The 25,823-nt window shown below is 40.3% G+C and overlaps 1 protein-coding gene across 1 annotated transcript in view; it reads right to left on the bottom strand.

Annotated features, from left to right (window-relative positions):
* RNF17 (ring finger protein 17) overlaps window positions 1-25,823 on the bottom strand; it is a 162,140-nt gene that overhangs the window by 113,508 nt on the left and 22,809 nt on the right. Inside the window, exons 3-5 of the mRNA XM_066365810.1 lie at window positions 5,541-5,632; window positions 2,363-2,459; window positions 1,305-1,385 (exon numbers count right to left, since the gene is read on the bottom strand). Coding sequence (XP_066221907.1) covers window positions 1,305-1,385; window positions 2,363-2,459; window positions 5,541-5,632 — 270 coding nt within the window. The remainder of the gene's footprint in view (window positions 1-1,304; window positions 1,386-2,362; window positions 2,460-5,540; window positions 5,633-25,823) is intronic.

Below are 25,823 nucleotides of genomic sequence, written 5' to 3'. Positions count from 1 at the left end.
TCTCTCTGGAACCATTCATTAAACTAAAAAGGTAGCATTTTAATCCAAGTAGTTTAAAATATTAACTATTCCACATACTGCATTTTAAAACAAAGAATTGTTCCTTGAGATCTGTGACCCTTATTTTCCTTCCAATTTCTCCCTTTTGGAATGAGAATGTCTATCCTATGCCTTTTCAATTAATGTATTTTAGAAGCAAATATTTTATTAGCAACTTTCACAGATTCACCGTTAAGAGGAATCTGGTCCCTGAGTGTCAACCCATACCTGATTAGAAAATATTCAGATGAGATTTTGGACTCAGAGCTGACACTGAAATAGGTCAAGACTAAGTTGGGATGGGATAAATATATTTTGCATGTAAGAAGGAAATGAGTTGGTGGGGGCACGCAGAGCAGAGGGCAGACTGTTACAAGTTGAATTGTACCCCTCCCAAATTTGTAAGTTGAAGCCTTAACTCCCATATTAGTTACAACCTATTGACTTGGTTGTAAATTTGTTGTTGCTTGTTGTCAACAAATGAGTGTTGAGGGAATAGGGTAAGGGAGAAAAGAAATTAAGACCCTTTGCATAGAAGTCTACAGCCAAGTAATGACCAGTGTTAGAAAGTTGATCTGCAATGCTCTGAAACAAGAAGTCATGGTTCCTTGATAGAGCTTCCACCTCAGTGGACTGCTAGCACTATGCTACAAAACCAATGCTAGCAGGCCCTGGGAGTTTCCCATTCTTCTGTATGTTTCTCTGTTATCAGATTATCATGCTTAATAATTCAGTACTAAGTTCTAACTAGACTGATAGTATATTCAAATATATACATTTAAAAAGACCATGCCCTGGCCCTGGCCGGTTGGCTTAGCGGTGGAGCGTCGGCCTGGCGTGCGGGGGACCCGGGTTCGATTCCTGGCCAGGGCACATAAAGAGAGGCGCCCATCTGCTTCTCCACCTCTCCCCCTCTCCTTCCTCTCTGTCTCTCTCTTCCCCTCCCGCAGCCGAGGCTCCATTGGAGCAAGGATGGCCCAGGCGCTGGGGATGGCTCCTTGGCCGCTGCCCCAGGCGCTGGAGTGGCTCTGGTCGCTGCAGGGCGACGCCCCGGAGGGGCAGAGCATCGCCCCCTGGTGGGCAGAGCATCGCCCCTGGTGGGCGTGCCAGGTGGATCCCGGTCGGGTGCATGCGGGAGTCTGTCTGACTGTCTCTCCCCGTTTTCAGCTTCAGAAAAATACAAAAAATAAAATAAAAGAAAAAATAAATAAATAAAAAGACCATGCCCAAATTCATTATAGAATTTAATTATTCAAAATGCTTACTTTTACAGTAGTACTTAATTGTTCAAAATTACTGCCTGCTATCTTTAGTGCTTCATCAATTTCTTCTGCCATTTCAGTCTCCTGAGATGGGGAAGGGGCACCATATACAAATATAAAATAAAAAAATAGATGCTTAGATACATTATATTAGTTCTAAAATCATCAAGCTACAATTTTGGTTACAAAAGCAAGACAGACTCACTAGAGAATTCTGAAAACAAGCAAGAAAATTAACACTCAATCCTGCTTACCTAAAAATTAAAAATAATTAACATTGTATAGTTTTGGTTATAGCATTATAGATTTTTTTTTTAGATAACTTTCTGAAAAAATAAGATTATGTCCTGTAACCATTTGGAAACTTAAAACCATGTCAAAAAATTTATCATGGTAATATATGTACACATGTAAAAATAAACAGTTTGAGGAAAAAATGGTAATTTGGCTATGTTAAAATTTAAATTTAAGTAAAAGATAGCAAAGATTAACTGCTTTCTTTCTTCCCAAGCACACTAAAGATCTCCTTAACAAAAAGACTTAGCACTTTATTCAACAGCATTTTGGACTTTCTTCTTTTTCTAATCGTAAATTTAAAAAACATTATTTAAAGTTATCAGGTGTAGTAAAAGGTAAAACTCAACCTTCCAACAATCATCTTTATCATCATCAACAATATATGCCCTCAGGCTTTTTGAATGCCATTAAAATAACTAGAAAAAACAAACTTAGAATTTAGAAATGTTTACTTAATACAAGTTTCACAGAGTATGAACTCAATAAGTTCAAAGGGGAGGAGCTACACACAGGTAAACGTCAAAAACACTAACAGAGTTGTCTAAAGTGGAATGGGCTGCCTTGGAAAGGAAAAAAAAATGTTCAAGCATAGTTAAGAGTAAAACAAGAGGTTCAAGTAAGACATATAGGTTTGCCTCTTACCTTTAAGCTTCCAAAATAATTTATAATTATAGGAACCCTGAGAGGAGAGGAAAGTTAAGCTACCAGAGACAAAGTAGAAATATCTGGCTTCATCTTACTTCATAAATAACATTTTTTCATACCGCCATTACAGCTGATGAATTTAAAACAGTCCTGTGTGTGGATGGTGAATATAGCTGATTAGCAGTCTTTTTAAAGTCTTGAGAACAATTCTTTATCCTGAAAAATGTCAAAGTACGATATTTTATTATGGCACCTTAGTTGTTCATTGATTGCTTTCTCATATGTGCTTTGGCGGGGGGACTACAGCAGACTGAGTAATCCCTTGCTGAAACCAGCAACTCTGGGCTCAAGCTGGTGAGCTTTGCTCAAACCAGATGAGCCCGCGCTCAAGCTGGCGACCTCGGAGCCTCAAACCTGGGTCTTCCACGTCCCAGTCTGACACTCTATCCACTGTGCCACCGCTGGTCAGGCAAGTACGATACTTTAAATACCAATATTAATATAACAGTTTTAACCTCCTATTCTGATTTTTACCCTCTATCAAAAATAATTCATGTGATGACACATACATTGGGTTCTCAATCATCTAATAATAAGCAAAGAGAGAAAAGCACATAAAACTTAATCTTAATAGAGAATCCAACCTCTTAAAATCAGCTCTAAACATAATAGCTCACAGTATAAATTGTGCTTTAATTTCCTAACCACCCCTCCTCACCTGATATTTAGTAGAGATGTTGATAATCATTAAACTGTCTTAAGCTTAATTAAAGTGAATGTCTAAACACATAAATGCCAGATATTAAAAAAAAAATGTACTTCTATAGGCTGGAAAAATTTACTACAGAAGTTAATTTTCAAGAAAAAAGTTCTATTTCTTATTTATTTTTATCTCTATATCCCTATATTGGCTAGCACACAGTAAGCACTTAGTGTTTGCTAAATAATCAAAAGCCTGTAATTTACAGTAGAAAGTATGATGTTTAAATGTTACTTTGAAAAGTGAACATTCTAAAACTGAGACTCAAGGACACAGGTAAAAGTGAAGTGGTTACCCGGGATAAATATACAGTGACATAAAATGATTTGACTTTGGGTGATGGGCATACAACACAATCAGCAGTTCAAATGCTGTAGAGATGTTCACCTGAAACCTGTGTACTCTTATTGATCAATGTCACCTCATTAAGTTTAATTTCAAAGTAAAAATTTAAAAAAAAAGAAAAATAAGTGAACATTCATGTTCTTAGGGAGTGGATTAACCCCCTAAGTAGTCCATATTCAATTCCTGTTTCAAAACAGTAAAAATAGATTATGAAGGAAATAGATCAGATATCAAGGGATACTTCTATTTAAAATACACAACTATTTAACAAAACCCTGCTGATATTAGGGAATAGGAATTCCCAACATAAATATACTTGAAACAGAGAATTTATTTGAAAAATGGTAATTTGGGGAAAAATGGTAATTTGGAAAAAATCAGGTTACTTAAAATGGACTCACTTGTGAAATTGAAATTTCACTTGGTAGCTATACTAGATATTATATATATCTAGACAAGAACACAAATCAGAGTTTACTTGCATGATGTTTTAAAAGTCAGAAAATTTCAAGTCTAAATCTCTATTTTCTCTTGGGGAAAAAAAGAAGCTGGAGCTGAGCAGGAGCTACCTCCTTTGGAAGGGTGAACCTTCTTTTGTTTGCCACAGTCCTTATCACTCATTGTTTAAACTCAATCTATCTCACCCAATATGTTGCCTGCTGGACTCAAATTGGTGTTCAAATCTGCATGGCCACTGACTCACATTGGACCTGAAACATTTTAAAGATCTATCTTAACCACCTCACACAGAATTTGTTGAGAAAATGACTTGTAGAACACAAATACAGGAGTTGGAAGTACTGGCTGGCATTCAATAAACCTGACTTTGACTTCTGGCTGTGTCAATGACCAGCTGCCAGACTTTAGCCAAGTGGTTTTACCATCCAAAGAAGTAACTAACTATTCTTCAGGTTTCTGTCTAAGTGCACATTCAAGTCTGGACAGAGAAGCTGCAGGAGTAATGTGAAAAACCATGAATACTTAAAATTTTTCTATTTTATTTGGATAGGCAATGAAGAACTATAGAGCAGGAAAGGGTCTGGAAGTGCTAAGGAAGTGGGAAAAGGAGATTTAAATGAGGTAGTAAAAAGGGGAACTAAATTATGGATATGGGAGACGCTGTGAAAGTTAGAATCTGAGGAAGTAAAATGAATGAGAGATGAGGAACTGGATAAAATGCTTTGGCGTCATAAACAACACTGAAAAGTTCCAAATGAGATCGTTTCTTGAGAGTATCCTATGTTTCTTTTAATTCCTACATAATTTACTATCATATTAAGTATTTTTAAAAGTTATAAAAAAATTAGAATTGCCATCTGAGTAGGGTCCCAGTGAATTAATAAGAAGGTTCTTTAACCCCTAAGAAGTTAGATACAGAAAGCAAACTTTACTACTTTTCACCATGATCCATCCCAAGTCGCCCGTAAATATAAACATACCTAAGATCAAAAAATGACTCCAGAAAACCTATAACAAATATAAAAATATCATGGTTCTTCATCTAACAACATTTATCAAATGCTTACCCTGTGCCTAGCACCAAGGATGTACAAAGCACTAAAATGTTGTCCATGCCCTTAACAGGGCTTATAGACTCACAAAGGGAGAAATACAAATAAATAAATAGGTGCAATAAAAATGACAATAGTGCTTGTCTCTAGATAGGCTATATTAAAAAAAACTCTGCATCACTAATTCAAAAAGAGTATTTTCTATTATGCAAAGTCTTATGAAGGAAAGGAAAAATGAATAAACCCCAAAATTATTAGTTTTCCTTTTATAAATCACCTTTTAATCTTCTTCCCAAAGTCCTCCACTGTCTTGTTCTCATGCTCCTCAACAGTCAACAGAGAAGTAAGTTCTTACTCTTTCTCCTTGTCTTTATTCTCAACCAGCACCAACAGCTTCTGCTAGAATCATACCTCAGCTATAGCCTTGATCTGCTGTGGTAATCTTGCTTTCCTTTTTTTTGTTCACTTCAAATAAAAACAAACTAATACTTCTTCCTTAGGAGCTGGAGACACCAATTCATTAAGAGTGAGATAAATTATAAACTTTATTGAAGAGCACTCTATAAAAACAATGGGTTAGAAACATTGACCTAACAAGGACATTTTATTAGTAATGCTAAAATTACTCTTTCAGAAATATATAAAACTTTAAATATTAAAATAAGTGCACAAAGAACATACCTTTTAAGCTGTGATTTGTCCATAAAAGAATCTTCTTTAACATATCCATCTATTGGGTAGTCCCCTTGTCTTTTAGTTATAGTTGTAGCAACCTTAGGACAAAATAAGAAAAACCAAAACCAGAAAGCCATTCAATAAATTCTGTTTATCCAGAATTCAAACAACTAGGGTGCCATTCCCAGATAAATTTGATAACAGCCTCAAGGATCCTTAAATTCTCATTAAATCAAAGAAAAAATTATATATCTATAATGTCTTTACCCTATCTTAATTGGTAATTTGGCAATTATGAATTAAATATAATATTAAATTAACAAAAACATTTTATTCTACCACAATTCTAAAGGAAAGAATTTGCAACAATACTATATATTTTTTGGCAGACACAAAGAGAGAGAGAGTTAGTGAGAGGGACAGATAGGGACAGACAAAAAGGTAGATGAAAGGCATCAACTCTTCGCTGTGGCTCCTTAGTTATTCATTTATTGCTTTCTAATATGTGCCTTGAGCAGGGGGCTACAGCAGAGCAAGTGACCCCTTGCTCAAGCCAGCAACCTTGGCCTCAAGCCAGCAACTATAGACTTCAAGCCAGTGACCATAGGGTCATATCTACTGTATGATCCCACGCTCAAGTCAGAGACCCCATGCTCAAGCTGGTGAGCCCATGCTCAAGCCAGATGAGCCTGCACTCAAGCTGGCAACCTCGGGATTTCAAACCTAGGTCCTCTGTATCCTAGTCAGATGTTCTATTCACTGTGCCACCACCTGGTCAGGTTGCAACAGTACTTTAAAAATTTACTGTAGTCCCTGGCTGGTTGGCTTAGTGGTAGAGTCTTGGCCTGGCATGTGGAAGTCCCAGGTTTGATTCCCCACCAAGGCACACAGGAAAAGTGCCCAACTGCTTCTCCACCCCTCCCCCTCTCTTTTCTCTCTCTCTCTTCCTCTCCTGCAGCCATGGCTCCACTGGAGAAAAGTTAGCCGAGGCGCTGAGGATGGCTCCATGACTTCCATCTCAGGTGCTAGAATGGCTCTGGTTGCAATGGAGCAATGCCCCAGATGGGCAGAGCATCGCCTCCTAGTGGGCTTGCCAGGTGGAATCTGGTCAGTTGGTCAGGCGCCTATGGGAGTCTGTCTCTCTGCTTCCCTGCTTCTCACTTCAGAAAAATTAAAAAAAAAATTTACTGTAAAAGTTTTAGAATGATATCTTAAGGTATGTTAATGATATCTTAAGATACATAAGAACTTAATACAGAATACAAGTGATGTTTCAATTAAATAGGGGAAGAATTATTCAATAAATATTCTAGGGAAGTCAGCTAATCATTCTGAAGAATAAAGTTGACACCCACTTACATCATATATGAATATTATAAAAGGATCAAGTATATACTTTTTAAAAATTATATAATCATTTAAAAATATATACAACTTTGAGATGAAAAGGACGGTCTTATCAAAGAAAACCTAGAGGCCACAAAGGAGGGGAAATAGACTAAAGAGAAAACATTTCTGAAAGGCTAAATGTAATTTAAAAAATTAAAAGTGGAAGATTGGAAGAAAACAAATACATAGGACAAAGTGTTAACAATCACATGAAGTATTTCTGTAAGTTAGAAAAAAGACGATTCAAAAGGAAAAGGTGCAATGCCTCTGAAAGGGTCTGTTGAAGACATCTGAAAAATTGCTCAATTTGACCAGTTGCCAGGGAATTTCAATTTAAACAAGGAGATACCATTTTTGCCTATCAAACTGCCAAATAGTAACTCAAATATGACAAATCTCTTTGGAGCTAGAAAGAAACCGAAGTTGCTAGAGAAAATTTTTTGGTAGAGGTAGATTTGAGGAACTGTGTAAAGACAGTGAAAACCACCTAAATGTTAACAAAGGGATTAGTTAAGGATTACAACACTTCAGTACAAAGTACAATGGTTTATTATGCAGCCATTAAAAGTGATGCAGGAGACTCTCATGAGAGTAAGTTAATGTTGCTAAGAGAAAGAAAGCAGATGATTAAATGTTATGGTCTTCTATTAAAATATACATCTTTGGTGGGGAAGATGGTATTCCATCAAGGTTTTGTTGTAAGGTACCAAAAAGCTGCAAATTAATACTGATATTCTAGGACAGTGATAGTCAACCTGGTCCCTACCACTCCCTAGTAGGCGTTCCAGCTTTCATTGTGGGCAGTAGCGGAGCAACCAAAGTATAAATAAAAAGATTTAACTATAGCAAGTTGTTTTATAAAGATTTATTCTGCAAACTTAGCGAAAATCTGACATAAAGTACTTGGTAAGTAATTATTATTATATGCTTTAACTTGCTGTAACTCTGCTTTATAAATTTTATAAAGTAAAGTTCCCTACTTTATAAATCATCATTACTGTGGAACCGGTGAGCAGTTAGAAAATTTTACTACTAACAGAGATACAAAAGTGGGCAGTAGGTATAAAAAGGTTGACTACCCCTGCCCTAGATAAATGTTATAATCTTGTTAATGATTGTGCCATAGTGTCATGCTCTCCCCCACCCGTGTGTGATCAGGGTATATAAGCAGCCCCTGAACTATGTTTGGGACTGCACGATTTGGGTCTGATGCCCCGTGTCAGCTATATGCGGCTGGCATATTTAATAAATCTCCTCCTCTAATAAAACCTTCCAAAATTTATCTGGATTGGGTGTCTCTACGTGGACTCGATGAAGTGAGGTATGGTGCCTTTCAGAATCTGGGGTGCAGTACTTTATAACAGTTTAAAGTACGATATACCAAAAATAGCCATGTATTATTAGATAATTGGGGAAATGCGTTACCTTTAACAAATCACATTTGCCAAATGTTATTTTTAAGAAACCCTCCCCCTAAAACTGGGGGCTGAAACCTTCATTTCTATCTGCCTCCTCATTTATCTCCTTTTATCTTGACATTTCATAGTAAGAGGTAGGTTACTACTATCAACAGATCTATGTTTTTAAGTGAACATATCCTCAAGATTATAATGTCACATAATATGAAGTTTAGAACTGGATCAGTGGATTACTCTTCTTATCTCCTCCCAGTTCAAAATGCTTGCATCTCTTATAGTCAACATTCTCTTAGAACTGTAATTGGACTCAACACATTCAAGCCTCAACACCAGCTTCTCTGTCGAGTCAGCCTTTTCTCAGAAAATCAGCTTAGTCTGCCCTCCAGCCACTCTGCTTCCTGTCATAACACCGCTTTTCCTGTGCTAACAGAGAATCCTTGCCCTTGTACAGCACAGTATTTCATTGTGGGCTTGATGCTTGCCACACCTCTCACAGCAAGTCCAGTGGGTTTTATCAACATTCACCATGTTTGCAAGAGTGCAGCTGGCATGGAAAGACAACTTATCAACAGATTTAATACAGGACATTACATCCAAAATAATTTTTTTTTTCAGAGACAGAAAGAGAGAGTCAGAAAGATGGACAGATAGGGACAGACAAATAGGAACGGAGAGAGATGAGAAGCGTCAATCATCAGTTTTTCGTTGCGACACCTTAGCTGTTCATCGATTGCTTTCTCATATGTGCCTTGACAGTGGGCCTTCAGCAGACCGAGTGACCCCTTGCTCAAGCCAGCAACCTTGGGTCCAAGCTGGTGAGCTTTGCTCAAACCAGATGAGCCTGTGCTCAAGCTGGCGACCTCAGAATCTCGAACCTGGGTCCTCCACATCCCAGTCTGACGCTCCATCCACTGTGCCACCGCCTGGTCAGGCCCAAAAGAATTTAAAGAAAATATTAATACAACTGATTTAAAAGATGTCAGTTAAAACAGTACAAAAACATTTTATTTTGTTTTTCTGGTACAAAAAGTTTTAACTTGCAATATATGTATAATAAAAGCTTTCTTCCCCTCCCCACCTGACTTGTCATTTAAATTTTATTTATTTTATTTGTTTTGTTACTTGTAAATAAAAATTGGGGTCAAATATAACCAGAATTTCTTTGGTTTCTGATTTCAGCAACATGTTTAACAAGGCTCACCCATCTAAGATGAAATGATCTATATTTCCTTCCACTTTACGTTTTCAATTTGTAGGTTACAGCACTTATAATCCACATGGGATTTTAGTATATATTAAGTATCTATTCAATGGATAATTTATCCTTTCCTCATGCACAATGTATTTTTGGAGTCAGGTCCAAAGGATCAATTAAAAATGCCAGCATCTCTGGAATGATACTGTAAAGCCAGTAGCCACGGCCACCATCACAGCCACCTGGCCCATGCAGGTTCGCATTTGATTCAGATGGATGGTAATGAAACAATGGAGCCAAGAAATGGTGGGTCATCATCTTTAATCCTAGCTTGTACCCGGAGGCCAAGTAAAAACACACACTGGGCTCCAAAACCCACTTATTCAGCGCTCACAAAGTGTAAAGCCAGTAGCCACGGCCACTAACACAACCGCCTGGCCAGTGCAGGTTCGCATTGGATTCGGACAGTCGGTAAAGAAACAACAGAGCCAAAAACTGGTGAGCCATAGTCTTTAATCCTAGCTTGCACCCAGCGGGCAAGAAATACACACACTGGGCTCCAAAACCCACTCATTCAATGCTCACAAAGCTACTGACTTATCCGAGTTTTCTAGAATCAAAGGTTTCTAGCTCACCAGACTTATTCACCTCTGTTCCCAATCCCCTTCCTTCTCCCTGCACAAACTCTGCACAAAGTGGCTTCTCACTCAACACTCCGCCATCTTGGCTGCTTCTCCTGGCCTCCCCCACGTGGCCTTTCTCTGCTCTCTGCTCTCTCCTCTCTGCTAATCTCAGGAACCAAGAGAGTAAGCTCCCGTTCTGCCTCCATTTTATAGTGTAGAAATCAAAACCTTTAATCCAATATACAAAATAGGGAAGTCTCTAATACAAAGTCACTTATCAGAGACATGATGGGATTGTACCACTCAACATCAAAAAGGGTGGGAAAGACTTAATCCCAAATATAAAGCCCCAGGCTACAAAGATCCTGCCTGCCCACAGAGACACACATTAATATCACCTGGGCAACAGCCTCCACATGGGCAGCGCCATCTTTAACAAAGTGAGCATAATATATTTTATCTGCCCAACACAAAGCTACTGACTTATCCGAGTTTCCTAGAATCAGTTTCTAGCTCACCAGCCCCATTCACCTCTGTTCCCCATCTCCTTCTCTCTGCACAAACTGGCTTCTCCTTCAGCACTCCACCATCTTGGCTGCTTCTCCTCTCCTCCACATGGCCTTACTCTGCTCTCCTACAGCATGGGCTCCTCCTAGAACGTAATCACACTTATGTTAATCTCAGGAACCGAGAGAGAGTAAGCTCCTGGTCTGCCCCCGTTTTATAGTGTAGAAATCAAAACCTTTAATCCAATATACAAATAAGGAAGTCTCTGATACAAAGTCACTTATCTGAGGCACGATGAGATTCCTCATGAGAGTGCACCACCCTACATCATGCAATCAGTCAAGGGTGTGGGGAAAAGCTTACTCTTAAAACTAAGCCTTAGGCTATAACAACCTGGCCGATTTAAGCCTGTCCCGCACACCCAATACAAACTGTAAGTGAGCAAACTTATTTGACCAACAGATACCTAAGAATGATCCTATTTGAAACAAAATCTTCCATCTTGCTGTGTAAAATTACAGAATGATTATTAAATAGACATTAATATCAATCAAAGGCAGAGAAAAGATGTGATAGATACATGAATCACAACTGCCCTTTTGCTGTTCCGCTTGGCTGCCTGACCCCACCCTTAATTACTGGATAATGGCCCCTGGGACAAAGGAATTCCAAGAAGCTGGTCAATCACCCCAAAGAGGAGTATTCCAGAAAGCTGAAGAACATACCAGCACACCTTTGCTCGAGGCTATCCCCAACCCTATAAAGTTTTACCTCAGTCTGTTTTGGGGGCCCTTTTGGAGAAGTGCCCCGGCAGGTCGTTCTCTTCTAATAAAGCCTGCACACCTGGAGTTCGAGTGCTGTCTCATATGTTATAAAAAAAACACACACCACAGGCCCTGGCCGGGTGGCTCAGCGGTAGAGTGTTGGCCTGGCATGTGGAAGTCCTGGGTTCGATTCCCAGTCAGGGCACACAGGAGAAGCGCCCATCTGCTTCTCCACTGTTGGTCAAAGAGAAAGGCCACGCAGAGGGGAGGAGAAGCAGCCAGGAATCCCATTTATGCCTCAGATAAGTGACTTTGTATCAGAGACTTCCCTGTTGGTATATTGGATTAAAGGTTTTGATTTCTACACTATAAAACGGGGCAGAGGAGCCCATGCTGAAAGAGGTCAGAAAAAGGCCATGTGGAGGAGAGGAGAGGCAGCCAAGATGGCGGAGTGCTGAGGGAGAAGCCAGTGCAGAGAGAAGATGAGGAACAGAGGTGAATAAAGCTGGTGTTATAAGGTGCCAAAAGCTACAGAATATGAATATTTTAGGAAGTTTAAAAACATTTTATTGGTTTGGGCTAAGAATGCAAAGAGAAATTTTGAAAATAATCCTTACATTTGTGTGATTAGCATAAGACCAAGATGGCATTGTGTTGTAAATGCAGAAAGAGGAAGAAGATTTGGATTTCCCGACCTTCCCCCATACCTATGGGGGAAGGTTCAATGGCTAGCCAGGTGTAGGGAGAAAAGAATTAAATCTTTTCTTGGGCTGATGGACTATTTGCAGGCATTTGTTCCCATGGAAACCATCCCTCTCTCCCTGAAAGCATGTAATTAATGTATGTATCTCTAAACAAAAGGTATGAACTTATGCCATGATGTCAGGTTTTCTCCCTCTCATGTATAATTAGGAGTATATAAACAGCCCCTGAACTGTTTTTGGGGGCTGCACAATTTGGGTCTGTTGCCCTGTATCAGCCATATGCGACCGGCATATTTAATAAATTTCCTCCTTTAAAAACACTTTTCAAAAACTTATTTGGACTACGTGCCTCTACGAACACCTGCGGATTTGTGGATTTAGCTACTTTACAACATTTGGCGCCCACGCAGGGCATACAGTGTTTTGCGTCACCAGGTAGAGGCACCCCGAATCGGACGAACTCTATGGGGAGCTGCCCGGGGCCCGCTTGAGAGCCAAGGAGAGGCGCGCCACCTGAGACTTCCAGGGCTCCCAGTCCTCCTGTGAGGTTCGGACAGTTCTCTGGTAGACACCCCCAGTTCCCAAATTCGTCAATTTGGACTTCGGCAGAGAAATAAAGGAGGTAAGAAAAACAACTCTCTCTGCTTTGCTGAATTTTTCTGGCTTTCCCCTGAATACTTGCTTTTGCTTTTTGTCTGAGACTGGTATTGGTCAAATTTGTTTGGGACTAGAATGTAGGTAAAGTGGATTTGGGGGCTTTGCTGATTTGGGACTTCGGGGATGTGGAACCCCGGTGGAGTAAGTAAAGCTTTCAAGACTATTTTGCAGTCTGTAACTGGTCTATAGTCTTTATGTTTTTGATCTGTGGCGAAACAGATCAGATGTGGTCATAAGTTCGGGCAGGCTTTCCAAGACCGAGATGTCAGTGGAAAGTCTTTAGGTCCTGCCTCGAACTCTGGGGGATATCTGCTCATACTGTGGAAAGACAATTAATACGAGCTGAAAGTGACCAGGTCCATCAGCTTTTTATTTATTTATTTATTTTAAATTTTATTTATTCATCTTACAGAGGAGAGGGAGAGACAGAGAGAGAAGAGACAGAGAGAGAGAAGGGGAAGGAGCTGGAAGCATCAACTCCCATATGTGCCTTGACTAGGCAAGCCCAGGGTTTCGAACCAGGGACCTCAGCATTTCCAGGTCGACGCTTTATCCACTGCGCCATCACAGGTCAGGCGGTCTATCAGCTTTTATTGAGGTTTTGTGTTTGCATATTTGGTCATTATTAGGAGTGGACTGAGTGGACTAGGTCTACCAGTTCTGCCTCGGGCCTTCAGAGACATTGGGTTCTCTAGAGAAAGAGAAATATAAGTGGGGACAATGTGTCTATCTCTAGAAAGGCTAATGGAGATTAAGTCTGTCCAGGATTAGTCAGTCTCACATCGCACTGAATCAGTGGAGGCTGGGCTAACCTGGATTGATTAATCTCGACCCAAGATTTCCAAGAGACATCTCTGTGTTTGTCGAGATCTCATTCTTCTTTGTTCTCCTTACTCTTTTTTTTTTTTTTTTTTATAGGGACAGAGAGAGAGTCAGAGAGAGATAGATAGGGACAGACAGGAACTCAGAGAGATGAGAAGCATCAATCATCAGTTTTTCGTTGCGACACCTTAGCTGTTCATCGATTGCGTTCTCATATGTGCCTTGACCATGGGCCTTCAGCAGACCGAGTAACCCCTTGCTGGAGCCAGCGACCTTGGGTCCAAGCTGGTGAGCTTTTTGCTCAAGCCAGATGAGCCCGCGCTCAAGCTGGCGACCTCAAGGTCTCGAACCTGGGTCCTCTGCATCCCAGTCCTACACTCTATCCACTGCGCCACTGCCTGGTCAGGCTGTTTTCCTTACTCTTAAATTCTAAAATTCCTGGGTTTAAAGTTTAAAGTCCCTGCAGAATGCAGCCTGTGTGCACCTGAGTGGCCAGGAGGGGGAGCCCTTCCCTCGTCTATGAAAGTGCGCTTGTGTGTGTTTGTATATAAGTCCTTTGTTTAATGTTTAGATGTGTCTGATCTTTTGTGTTAAAACAGGAAGCTTCTGACTAAAAAGCAATCTTAAGTAGCAAACTATTATTCTCTTTGTTCTCAAATTAGCTTCAGGGCACCCTGCTAGGTTTCTCCCCTTGTCTTGTGTAATAATCTTTATTATATGCGGCTTAAGTGTCTGTTTGTCGCTGATAGCTTACTGGTTGCTTGCGTAACTGTACTAGCCAATGGGGTGAAGTTGCCACGGCTGAATGCAAATTGAGCGGGTCAGGGGGAAGGTGAACATTTGTTTGCATTGGCAATCATCTGTTTTACATAAAAACTACTTCTTAACGTAATTTCTTTTAAGAATGCCTCCTAGAAAATACAGCACTTAAGAGGAGAGAAAAGGAGCTAACGCTGCACAAAAACAGCTTTCTCGACAAAAAGAAACCACTGAGCAGAGAAAGACAAGGCTTGCTTCAGTCGCAGAGCAAATGCGTCTTTCTCAGCAAAATGAGACTGATGAGCATAGAGAAACAAGGCTTGCCTCAGATGCAAGACAAAAAAGCCTGTCTCGACAAAATGAGTCCCTTGAACAAAGGCAAGAGAGAAATGCAAAAGAACAACAGAGTAATGCTGACCAAAACGCAAAAAGGATTAAAACAGTTTCAAACAGAGAAACTTTAATTTTTGAGCATTCCTCTGGTGACATGAATATTAAATGTGAACACTGTCAGTCCTTAAACTTCAAGTTAGAAACTAATCAATTTGACCATGGCAAGAAAGGATTTTCTCAATGTTGCAAGTACGGAAACATGGAGTTCGTGAAAGAATGGACGTAAAATTAAAAATAATTGATGGTCCTCTGCAAGGCGAGCTTAAAAATGATGGAAAGATCTACACAAGAAATGTTGTGTACAAAGAGATCTTTGACATGTGAATTAACATTTTATTATTTAAATCACCTTTATTTATTGAGCAAGTGGTGGCTCTTAAGAAATGTACCGCCAGTGGTTTCCCTCATTGCACTCTACTTTAAGCAATTAAGCAAGTAGAAGGGGGAAACCCCGTGGGGCACTAAGCAAAGGGGCGTCCTCACCGCCTGCCCTGGGTAATTCAGTTTGAATTAGCAGACATCTTTGCACAAATCATTTTAATTACAATTTATAATATCTAGAACAGCGGTTATTTCGTATGACCGCCGGGCTTTCTAGTATCTCTATAGTCAAAACACCTTTTATTTTGGGTGCTAGTTAACTATCTGTCTTATATTTTTGTTTTATTGGTGCACTAATTCTTAAATTCTCCTGAAACAAGTTTCAGTCTTGTAATAAGTAATAGCAACTGCGAATTCTAATCCCCGGATAATAAGGGCAGTCTGGAATATAGTAATTGGGAACCCAGGTTGTCCCAATCAGTTTCCATACATTGATCGGTGGCTAAATTTAATAATGAATCCACTACAGTGGCTTAAAACATGCTTGATACACAGCCGGTGCCACATCTTCTTAGTCATGCAAAATTTGAGTAAAAAACAGGAAAAAAGAGTAACTAAAGCAATAGTAGCAGCATTCCATCTAAAGATAAGGGACCCTCGGAAGGAGGAAGGAGACATAGCTACCCTTGAGAAGGATTATAAAAAGGTTAATGTAGATTCTGTCAAAGGAAAGAGGGAAGAAAAAAATGAGAAAGGAAAAAGTAGGAATTCAAGAAAAAATAGGACTAAGCTAGAAAAAAATCAATGCGCATATTGTAAGGAAAATGGACATTGGAAAATTAAATGTCCCATATTACAAGCAGCCACGGGGAAGAGAGAAGAGCGGAGTCCACAAATTGAAAGTGTTCCTCCATCCTCAAAAGCTGAAGGACTAGCAAATAAGCAGTCATGAGTAAGAGAAAAACCGAGCTGGGCCGCAGCCGAGGAGAGGCAGATGTAGGCATGGTCTCTCCCCTCTCCATGGTTCTCCAGTCTCCACCATCATGCTGCACCCAAGCGGCAGGCAAACAGTAAACAGCCCGCCAGCCCGCTGCCTCCAGGCGCATGGTTAGGCTAGGATTCAGCCAGCTGTGTGTGTGTAGGACAGGAAAGACAATAAAATAAGGATAAGGTAACTAAAAATATAGAATGGAAACTAGTTTCAAATGTCCACCTACTAACCAAAAGAAGTTTTAACCATTTGGAAAATACAAGAATAGTATTAAGTTGGAACTTTGCTTTAGAAAAATATATAAAAAAGAAAACAAGACCAGGTAAAAAGGATTTAAAAATTAACAAACTGTAGGTGTGGACCTTGCTAGTTAATTGGTGGTTTCTTAAATTAAATTACTACTCCGGAAGGAGTGAAAAAAGCATGAGTAATAGGATTATAGGGAATAAAATTAAAAATTAGCCCTCTGTGGGTTTAGAATAGTGGCTGTTGCCCTGCACTGATATATAGGAAATTATATAAGGGTTCCGACTCTCTCCCACGGGACCAAAGCGGGTGTAGGGTCCCCTCTAAGTTTCCCCTACCCTTCCCCAGTTTCTTCCTGTGGCATATAGTTGTTATCTAATGTAGGAGACATGGGATTCATGGGACAGACCCACTGTTTTAGCCATAATAGTAAAAAAAGGGGGGGGGGGACTTTTCAGGGAATTACAAGAAAAATTGGAAACCTCATATAGGCTAAAAGCAGCCCATTATTAGAAAGGTAAATTTATAAAAATTGTATTTTATTTGCTGCTTTTATTATTGTTGGAATCCATGGGAGTCCAAAAGACCAGAGTAACAGGCTTTATTGAAAGGAAGAAAGGAACCCTGCCGGCACTTCTCCGGGGAGAAAAGCACCAGTTACAGACTAGGGGAGAGTTATATAGTGTTTGGGAGAGCCTGAGGGGATACTGAGGCAAAAGTCCTGGTATGTCCGGAATGCTTCTCCTTGGGGGGCTTCGAGCATGTGGGTGTTGAATCAAAAGTCCTGGTATGTCCGGAGCCCCTCCTTGGGGTGGCTTGTCAGCTTTTTGGAATTTCTCTGTCTCAGGGGCAATAGTCCAGTAAGGGTGAGGTCTGACAGATAAGCGGAACATCAAGAGGGCAGTTTGGAATACACATATCTATCAATTATAAGAAATTAAGTTAAACAGATGCCAGGAGAGGGAATAAAAGTCGGCTTAGCTTTTGGAAAGACAAGGTCCAAAAGCCCGCCCGTCCATGCCACCTCTCCCATGACAACCGTGTCCCTAATTTGGCAACAAAAGAGAAGGGAATGGAAGTCCTGAGAGAATGCTGCTTTGGGACCGAGCCCGTATCCTCACCGCTTGGCCAGGCTGGGGTTCAAGTCAGCCCTCAAGTTGTGCAAAGAGGGACAAACACATCAAATGTCTCTTCCTTTTCCCCTTCCCTAAGAACTCTGGTGGACAAGCTGCCATTCGCAAACAGCTTGTGGGCCACAAAAGGCTTTTTTGCCCTCTTATGTATAGCTCTTCAATGAAATGCCAAGTGTGGGCGATGCCTCAACAGGGAAGGTGCCTACATATATAGTTTAAATTTAAAATTTGATCTTAAAAGAAAATTCAGTTATTGTACTGTTAGTAATTGGCTCTATTAACTAACAGCTTTTCCGACCACTAGGTTAGGAGTAGTGACTTATTGTTTCCCCACTGTTGTGTAAAGAAGGAAAAGAAAAAAGGGGTAAAAGTGGCCAGCTCTCAGTTCTTGGAGTCTGCTTCCCCCTCAAGCATCCATCCCGTCCCTCATGATTGATTCAATAGTGTAAATTACTGTAGGTCAAAAGAAAGTTAATATCTCTTTGCCTACTGGGTAGTTTATACCAAGAATCCCTTATTGTATAAAACAGTATTTTCCATTTATACAACAGTATTGTATAAATCAGTTAAAATGTATATGTTATTTGTTATTTTAAAGGCCTTTTTAAAATTCTTTGCTGTTTTATAGCCCTATTAGAATCTTAGTTTAAATATTAGAAATTTTTAATAATGTCTTTTTATGTAATACTTAGTTTATTATCATGTCCTGGAACTCTTGTGAATCTATTTTATCATGCTTTTGTTGAAATTTATTTTGAATGCTAATGTACTGAATTATTTAGCAGCAAAGAGACTCTGGAATTCTAAAGGAGGCACCAAAAACTTGTTTTTGTTAATTTAATCTAGCTACTAATGCTGTTTTTGTCCTTTTCCAAGAGTTTATATAGACAAAAAGGACACTCAAGCCCCTCAGTGAGATCTGAGCATGGCTTTTCTTTTTTTTTTTTTTTTTTTTACAAAGACAGAGAGAGTCAGAGAGAGGAATAGACGAACAGACAGATAGGAACGGAGAGAGATAAGAAGCATCAATCATTAGTTTTTCATTGTGACACATTAGTTGTTCATTGATTGCTTTCTCATATGTGCCTTGACTGTGGGGCTACAGCAGACCGAGTAACCCTTTGCTCAAGCCAGCAACCTTGGGTCCAAGCTGGTGAGCTTTGCTCAAACCAGATGAACCCGCACTCAAGCTGGCGACCTCGGGGTCTCGAACCTGGGTCCTACGCATCCCAGTTCAACGCTCTATCACTGCATCACCGCCTGGTCAGGCTGAGCATGGCTTTTAAGGTCTATAATGACCAAGGTAGTAACAGAAAAGGCAAACAGGCCCAAAAGAGGTCAGGAAATACCAGCTTTTGGCATATGATCTTAAAGGCTCCAGCGTCCCAAAGGGCTTCATAGGGTTCCATCAGGGCTCTACTTCAAGAGTGGAAAGAAAGGTCATTGAACTGAGGCCTACCAGGCTTCTTGGCCCCACTGGAGGACAAGTCTTTGCTGTGGAAAAAGGGACACGAAAAGGTAAGCTGCCCCCCCCCCTTGCTCCACAGAGGGAGGGTTCAGGCACTTCTAGCCCTTATCCAGCTACCTGTGACCTGACCTTGCCCAGAATACTGGAAATTGCCACGGAAGGCTAAAAGGTGCCCAAGGCCAGCCATTGGCCCCATCTCACAACATCGTTCATGAGTCTAAGGTGTTTCTTCCAAGTAGCAGGTAAACTGATCTCATTTCTTGTGAAAACAAGGGCCATTTACTATGCCTTGCCTGAATATTTGAGTTTTATTTATCCCTCGAAGATCTCTACTGTGGGTATTGACAGTCTGATTTTGTTGCTTTATTTAATGTATAGTGTCTCCTTTATTCCTCTTGTCTCAATGCCCCATGCCTACTGTAGGCTGGGACTGGCTCCTAATTCCAACTAGAAGCAATGATCACTAGGACTTTAACTCTAGCCACAAAGTGTAGAATATGACCACAACTCCAATGGATTGTGGACTTTTCCTGAATATGTGTAACTCCTGTTCTTTAGGACATTTCTCAGACCAAAGTGAAATTAAGTTACATTGGCAAATAATATAAAGTAATGAGAATGTCAACATAGACAGTGAAATTATGTTAACATGTTAAGAACATTTGTGACTGTAAGAATTTTATTTTAATCTTGTTATATTAGAATTTTATTTTTGTTTAATAATCTAGTAGGCTTTAGTCATTTTATTGTATTAAGATGCTTGTTATAGTATTTGTTAACGTTAGCTATTTGAATTTTATTAATTGTATATTCTTCCAGTCTGCCTCAAAATCAGAACATAGTAATTCAAATGAATAGATGTCTCCCAGAATCAGTGGGGTTTTGGAGCCCTTATTGCCAAAGGTTTATTCGAAACCAATTAGAAAAGATTTAAAAACAGGGAAAAAAGGAATTTTCTCAGGTAAACATTTAGAAATAGACTTTAATAAATTAATTGACAATTGTTAGGAAATTGCTATATATGGTTCTTCCAAAGTTAGCTTGTCCATTCTAGTACTGGACCTGCATTCGTGTCTACAGTCTCAAAGCTAGTAGGAAAGAAACTAGTATTAATCAGAAGCTAATTTGAAGTTACATTGTGCCTACAGGCACCCAAAAGGTTCAGGGAAAATAAAATGCATGAATCAAATAATAAAAGAAACATAACCACTCTTTCCTAAGTACTTGCAGGATTTACAGATTATTCAGCAAACTATTCAAAGGACTGTGGAGAGGTGCTTCTAGCAAATTCAGTACATCACCCAAGGACTGACTCCCTCACAGACGGGACCACACACTGTGATCCTGATGATTCCCACTAATGCCAAAAATAGAAGGCATCAACCACAAACAGGAAACTGGTTGGTTTATGTTTGGGAATGCATGAAGAAACTTACTAAGGACTCCCTTTTAATCTAACTTTGGGGAAAGGGAAAAGTAGGGTAAAAAGAAAGCCAACTTAATTGTCATTAAAGGTTAAGAGTTTTAAAATTAAGAGTTCTAACTAAAAGTAAATTGTTATAAAGGCCAATTAGTTTTATGTAAATTGCAAAAGGTTTGTGCAGTTTATAAGAAATTAGTAACGTTTCTTTAGTGAACTGTATTGATATTAATGCTGTCTGTTAAATATCTGTTACATGTTATAAGTTAATATTCCTAGACAACAGCCTTATGCTCAACAGTACATTAAGTCAAAGATTTGACTTAGGAAATAGAATCTGTGGGGAATGTTGTAAGGTGCCAAAAGCTACAGAATTAATATTAATATTTTAGGAAGTTTAAAGAACATTTTATTGGTTTGGGCTAGGCATGCAAAGAGAGACTTTGAAAATAATCCTTACATTTGTGTGATTAGCATAAGACCAAGATGGCATTGTGTTGTAAATGCAGAAAAAGGAAGAAGACTTGGATTCACTGACCTTCCCCCATACCTATGGAGGAAGGGTCAAGGGCTAGCCAGGTGTAGGGAGAAAAGAATTAAATCTTTTCTTGGGCTGATGGACCATTTGCAGGCATCTGCTCCCATGGAAACCACCCCTCCCCTCCTGAAAGCATGTAATTAATGTATGTATCTCTAAACAAACGGTATAAACTTATGCCGTGATGTCAGGTTTTCTCCCTCCCATGTATAATTAGGAGTATATAAACAGCCCCTGAACTATTCTTGGGGGCTGCACAATTTGGGTCTGTTGCCCTGCCCTATGTCAGCCATATCCAGCTGGGATTTTTTTTTTTTTTTTTTTGCAGCCGGGATATTTAATAAATTTCCTCCTTTAATAAAACTTTTCAAAAACTTATTTGGACTACGTGCCTCTAAGAACACCCCCAGATTTGTGGATTTAGCTACTTTACAACACTGGTGAGGTAGAAATCTTTGATTCTAGGAAACTTGGATAAGTCAGTGGCTTTGGGAGCCCTGAATGGAAAGGGAAGTGTTTTCCCACTGTGTGTATTTCTTGCCCGCTGGGTGCAAGCTAAGATTAAAGCTAATGGCCCACCAGTTCTTGGCTCTGTTGTTTCATTACCATCTGTCCAAATCAAATGCGAATCAGCACAGGCCAGGCGGCTGTGATGGTGGCCATGCCTACTGGCCCTACATCCACCCTTCCCCCTCTCCTTTCTCTCTTCCCCTCCTACAGCCAAGGCTCCATTGGCAAAGGAGGCCTGGGTGCTGAGGATGGCTCCATGGCCTCCGCCTCAGGCTCTAGAATGGCTCCAGTTGCAATGGAGCAATGCCCCAGATGGGTTGAGCATCGCCCCGTCGGGCATGCGAGGTGGATCCCTGTCGTGTGCATGCGGGAGTCTGTCTGCCTCTCCCCTGCTTCTAACTTTGAAAAACACAAAAACAAACAAAAATAAAAATAATCTGTATTTGTGTTAAAAAAAAAACCCACACAAAACTATGAAAGATAAAGACTGGTAGATAAATCCAGGGTATTCATCCAAACTCAAAAATAAGAATAAATATATTCCCTTAGTCCTAAAGGGAATCATTTTAGGCTTAAGTTTGAAATAATCAGCATGACTTTCTGTAGGGAATCACCCATTTAACCATGAACCCTCTATGCCTTGGATTGGGGAACTTAAAAGCCCTGAATGAATGTCTCTTGGATGCAAACACCAAGAAAGTGTGAGTGGGTGACCTTTGTGCAGACACAAAGGAATGCATGTGAACAGGCTTTAGAAAATTAGCCTAGAGGATCTGGATTGCCCCTTCCTTTGTGCTTGTTAATTAGCAAAAGAAAAGAATGTTCTCATCAATTTAGCCCTTTCTCCATATCCGCAAAGGGCCATTAATCATTCTTCCCCTTGTCATCTGATCTCCCTCCCTTGTAATCTGTTACCTCTGTTCTGCTTCTGATAATAAAAGCTAAGGGAGGAGGAGATTCAGGAGGTCTCTCTTTTGCCTCCCTTGGTATGCCTCCCTCACTCTTCCTCTTGACATAAGTTTGTATCTTGAGTAGGTTTTTTCCACGTGACACCGGTAGTTCCCAGCAGGTTGGAGTACTACAACCTTCAACATTAAAGATAAATTATAAATATAAGTCTAATGCAAATACAGCTACTTAAATCCTTATACAGCACATACTTTTTAGAACATAAACAGAAATAAAAAATAATAAACTTTTCCTTTAGTATTCTATAAATTCATACTTTTCACTAATTTAGACTAGATTCTTCCATTCTCTCTCATTCTAAATAAATACTAGGTATCAGCAAAAGTCTAAACTTTAAAAATTAATAAGAATGATAACAATTTCAGAGAGGTTTCTCAAAGGACTCCTTTAAATAGCAATAAGGCCCTAGCCAGTTTGCTCAGTGCATAGAGCGTTGGCCCAGTGTACAGACTTCCTGGGGTTTGATCCCCGGTCAGGGCACATAGGAGAAGCAACCATGTGCTTCTCTTCCTCTCCCACTCTCTCTTCTTTCTCTCTTCCAGTCTCCAGCCAGTGGCTCAACTGGTTTGAGAGTCGGCCTCAGGCATTGATTCAAGAATCAGCCCCAGAGGGGATTGCTGGGTGGATCACAGGGTGCATGTGGAAGTCTGTCTCACTGAGGCGCGCGCGCGCGCGCGCGCACACACACACACACACACACACACACACACACACACTGTATTTCCCCATGTATAAGATGCGCCCTTTTCCAAAAAATTTGAGGTCTAAAACCTGGGTGTGCCTTATACAGTACTTGTAGATTTTTTACTTGCATTTTCTGCCCTTTTTTTTTTTTTTTACAGAGACAGAGAGTCAGAGAGAGGAATAGATAGGGACGGACAGACAGGAACAAAGAGAGATGAGAAGCATCAATCATCAGTTGTTTTTTGTTGCAACACCTTAGTTGTTCATTGATTGCTTTCTTATATGTGCCTTGACCATGGATGGGCCTTCTGCAGACCGAGTAACCACTTGCTCAAGTCAGCAACCTTGGGTCCAAGCTGTTGAGCTTTGCTCAAACCGGATGAACCTGTGCTCAAGTTGGCGACCTCAGGGTCTCGAACCTGGGTCCTCCGCAGCCCAGTCCGATGATCTATCACATTGCGCCATTGCCTAGTCAGGCGCGTTTCCTGATTTTTTTGTGCTTGTTTTTGCATTCATTGTTGAAGACAGTGATTCGTCATTAGACACAGATGAGGTCAAACTAATGGATGGGAGTTTAGACAGTGATGATGAGGAGTTGTATGAATTTTATGATGAATAAAACTTGAGTTAAATAACTTTATGTAATACTTTCTTTTTCAAATTTCGACCCCAAAATTAAGGTACGTCTTATACATGGGGGAATATGGGTACATACATAAATAGCTATCAGCTTAAGTGCATCTAAAGAATCTGAATACAGTCCATTGCTAGTAGCATCAGAGAGAGGAGAAAAGGAGGAAAGGATGGAACAAGTCACATGTCTCCTAAAGAAAGTTAGAACTAGTCAAGATGACACAAAACAGATTTATCACACTAAAATTAAAATCAATATTTGCAAACACACCATAAAGATTTGTATAGATGTTATCCAAAGTAATACAATATAGTGATCTAAAACCGGTGAACATGAAATCATTTGCCAAAAAAGGCAAAAATTACTGTTCTAGTAAATTTATTTGTCTGTTTACATATTAAAACAGAATGAATGTGACCAGAAACAGTTCCGGCTGCCTGCTCCTTCCCTTTCACATACTCTTTATCCACTACAAGACTGAATCAGTCAGGGATCTTCCATTACAACCACAGGAACTAGTTGTCCATTGTCTTAACTATGTAGCCAGCCATATACAGGGGGCCCTTGGGCTACAACAGTCTTAACATATGACGTTTCAAGTTTACGACCCTCACTCCCATAAACACTTTAAAAAGTTGAGATGGCGAACAAACTTAAAAGTGTGTGGAACAAACTGTGTCCCCAGTTTGTGTATGACTTCCATGGCTTTGAGGAGTCAGTGGAGGCTGTAACACAGACAGTTGTTGCCATGGGTAAACAGCTTAATTTGGAGGTGGAGGCTGAGGATGTCACAGAGCTTCTGGTCCCATCTGCTGAGGACCTCATTCAGCAGGAGAAGAAGCTGACGAGGAAGAGATAGAAACCTCAGAACCGAAGGCATTAACTACCAAGGGTTAGACAGAATGTATTTCTATGGTAGAAGATGGGTTCGCAAAATTTCAGGCTGAGGACCCCAGCGATGACAGATTTAGTAAGGTCTACAGAGCTATTATGGATGCCTTTAATGCTATAGGCAGACTTCGGAAGAGAAGTCATCAAACTTCCAGACTGGCCTGAAACAATTTTTTAAGAAGGTAGAGAGGCCTGCATCAGATCCTGTACCCTCTACATCAGCTGCTTCTCAAGATGAAACACCCATAGTACAGGTAGAATCATCTTTTACTGTTTCCTGCCCATCACTTAGGCAATCCTGATTCACCTGACTCAGTTTCTCTAGCACCTTCTGCAGGTTCTCCTGCCTCTCTGGCTTCCTCCTCCCAATCAGTCACTTTCTTCCACCTTGCAATGCCCCTTCCAGTGTGAAAGCTAAACACCGGAATTGTAGGAAAATGGCCGGAGATCGGAATGCTGCCCTGAAATAAGTCTTATGTCCGGACTTTCAAACGCTAAGTCCTGCATGGGTAGACTGCTGGCCTGGCAAGCACTGATAAGATTGTTTAAAGCAGGGGTCCCCAAACTACGGCCCGCGGGCCACATGCGGCCCCCTGAGGCCATTTATCTGGCCCCCGCCACACTTCCAGAAGGGACACCGCTTTCATTGGTGGTCAGTGAAAGGAGCATCCTGTGCTCCTGGAGTACTGTATGTGGCGTTGCTCACATACAGTACTACTTCCGGTGACACGGGACGCACACATCACGGCTCCAGAAGCGCAGTCATATCACTTGTTACGGCTAGCAGTGACAAATATGGAACCGGACATTGACCATCTCATTAGCCAAAAGCAGGCCCATAGTTCCCATTGAAATACTGGTCAGTTTGTTGATTTAAATTTACTTGTTCTTTATTTTAAATATTGTATTTGTTCCCGTTTGGGTTTTTTTTACTTTGAAATAAGATATGTGCAGTGTGCATCGGGATTTGTTCATAGTTTTTTTTATAGTCCAGCCCTCCAATGGTCTGAGGGACAGTGAACTGGCCCCCTGTGTAAAAAGTTTGGGGACCCCTGGTTTAAAGGAAGCAGCTGATCCCCCATAGCCATTTCCTGCATTTCTGAAAGGCTTTAGTTAGTCATCCTCTGCACCTGACCCCATGCTCTGCTAATTTAACCCATGCTCTGCTAATTTGCTTGTTGATTAAAGAAATGAATAAATACAATGAGGCTGTAGAGATCTGGGCTCTCAGTCCTAGAAGCTGGGAGTCTCCT

Source organism: Saccopteryx leptura, chromosome 2 (assembly GCF_036850995.1).
Source record: "Saccopteryx leptura isolate mSacLep1 chromosome 2, mSacLep1_pri_phased_curated, whole genome shotgun sequence".
Classification (NCBI taxonomy): domain Eukaryota; kingdom Metazoa; phylum Chordata; class Mammalia; order Chiroptera; family Emballonuridae; genus Saccopteryx; species Saccopteryx leptura.
This window is presented reverse-complemented; position numbering and strand designations above follow the sequence as displayed.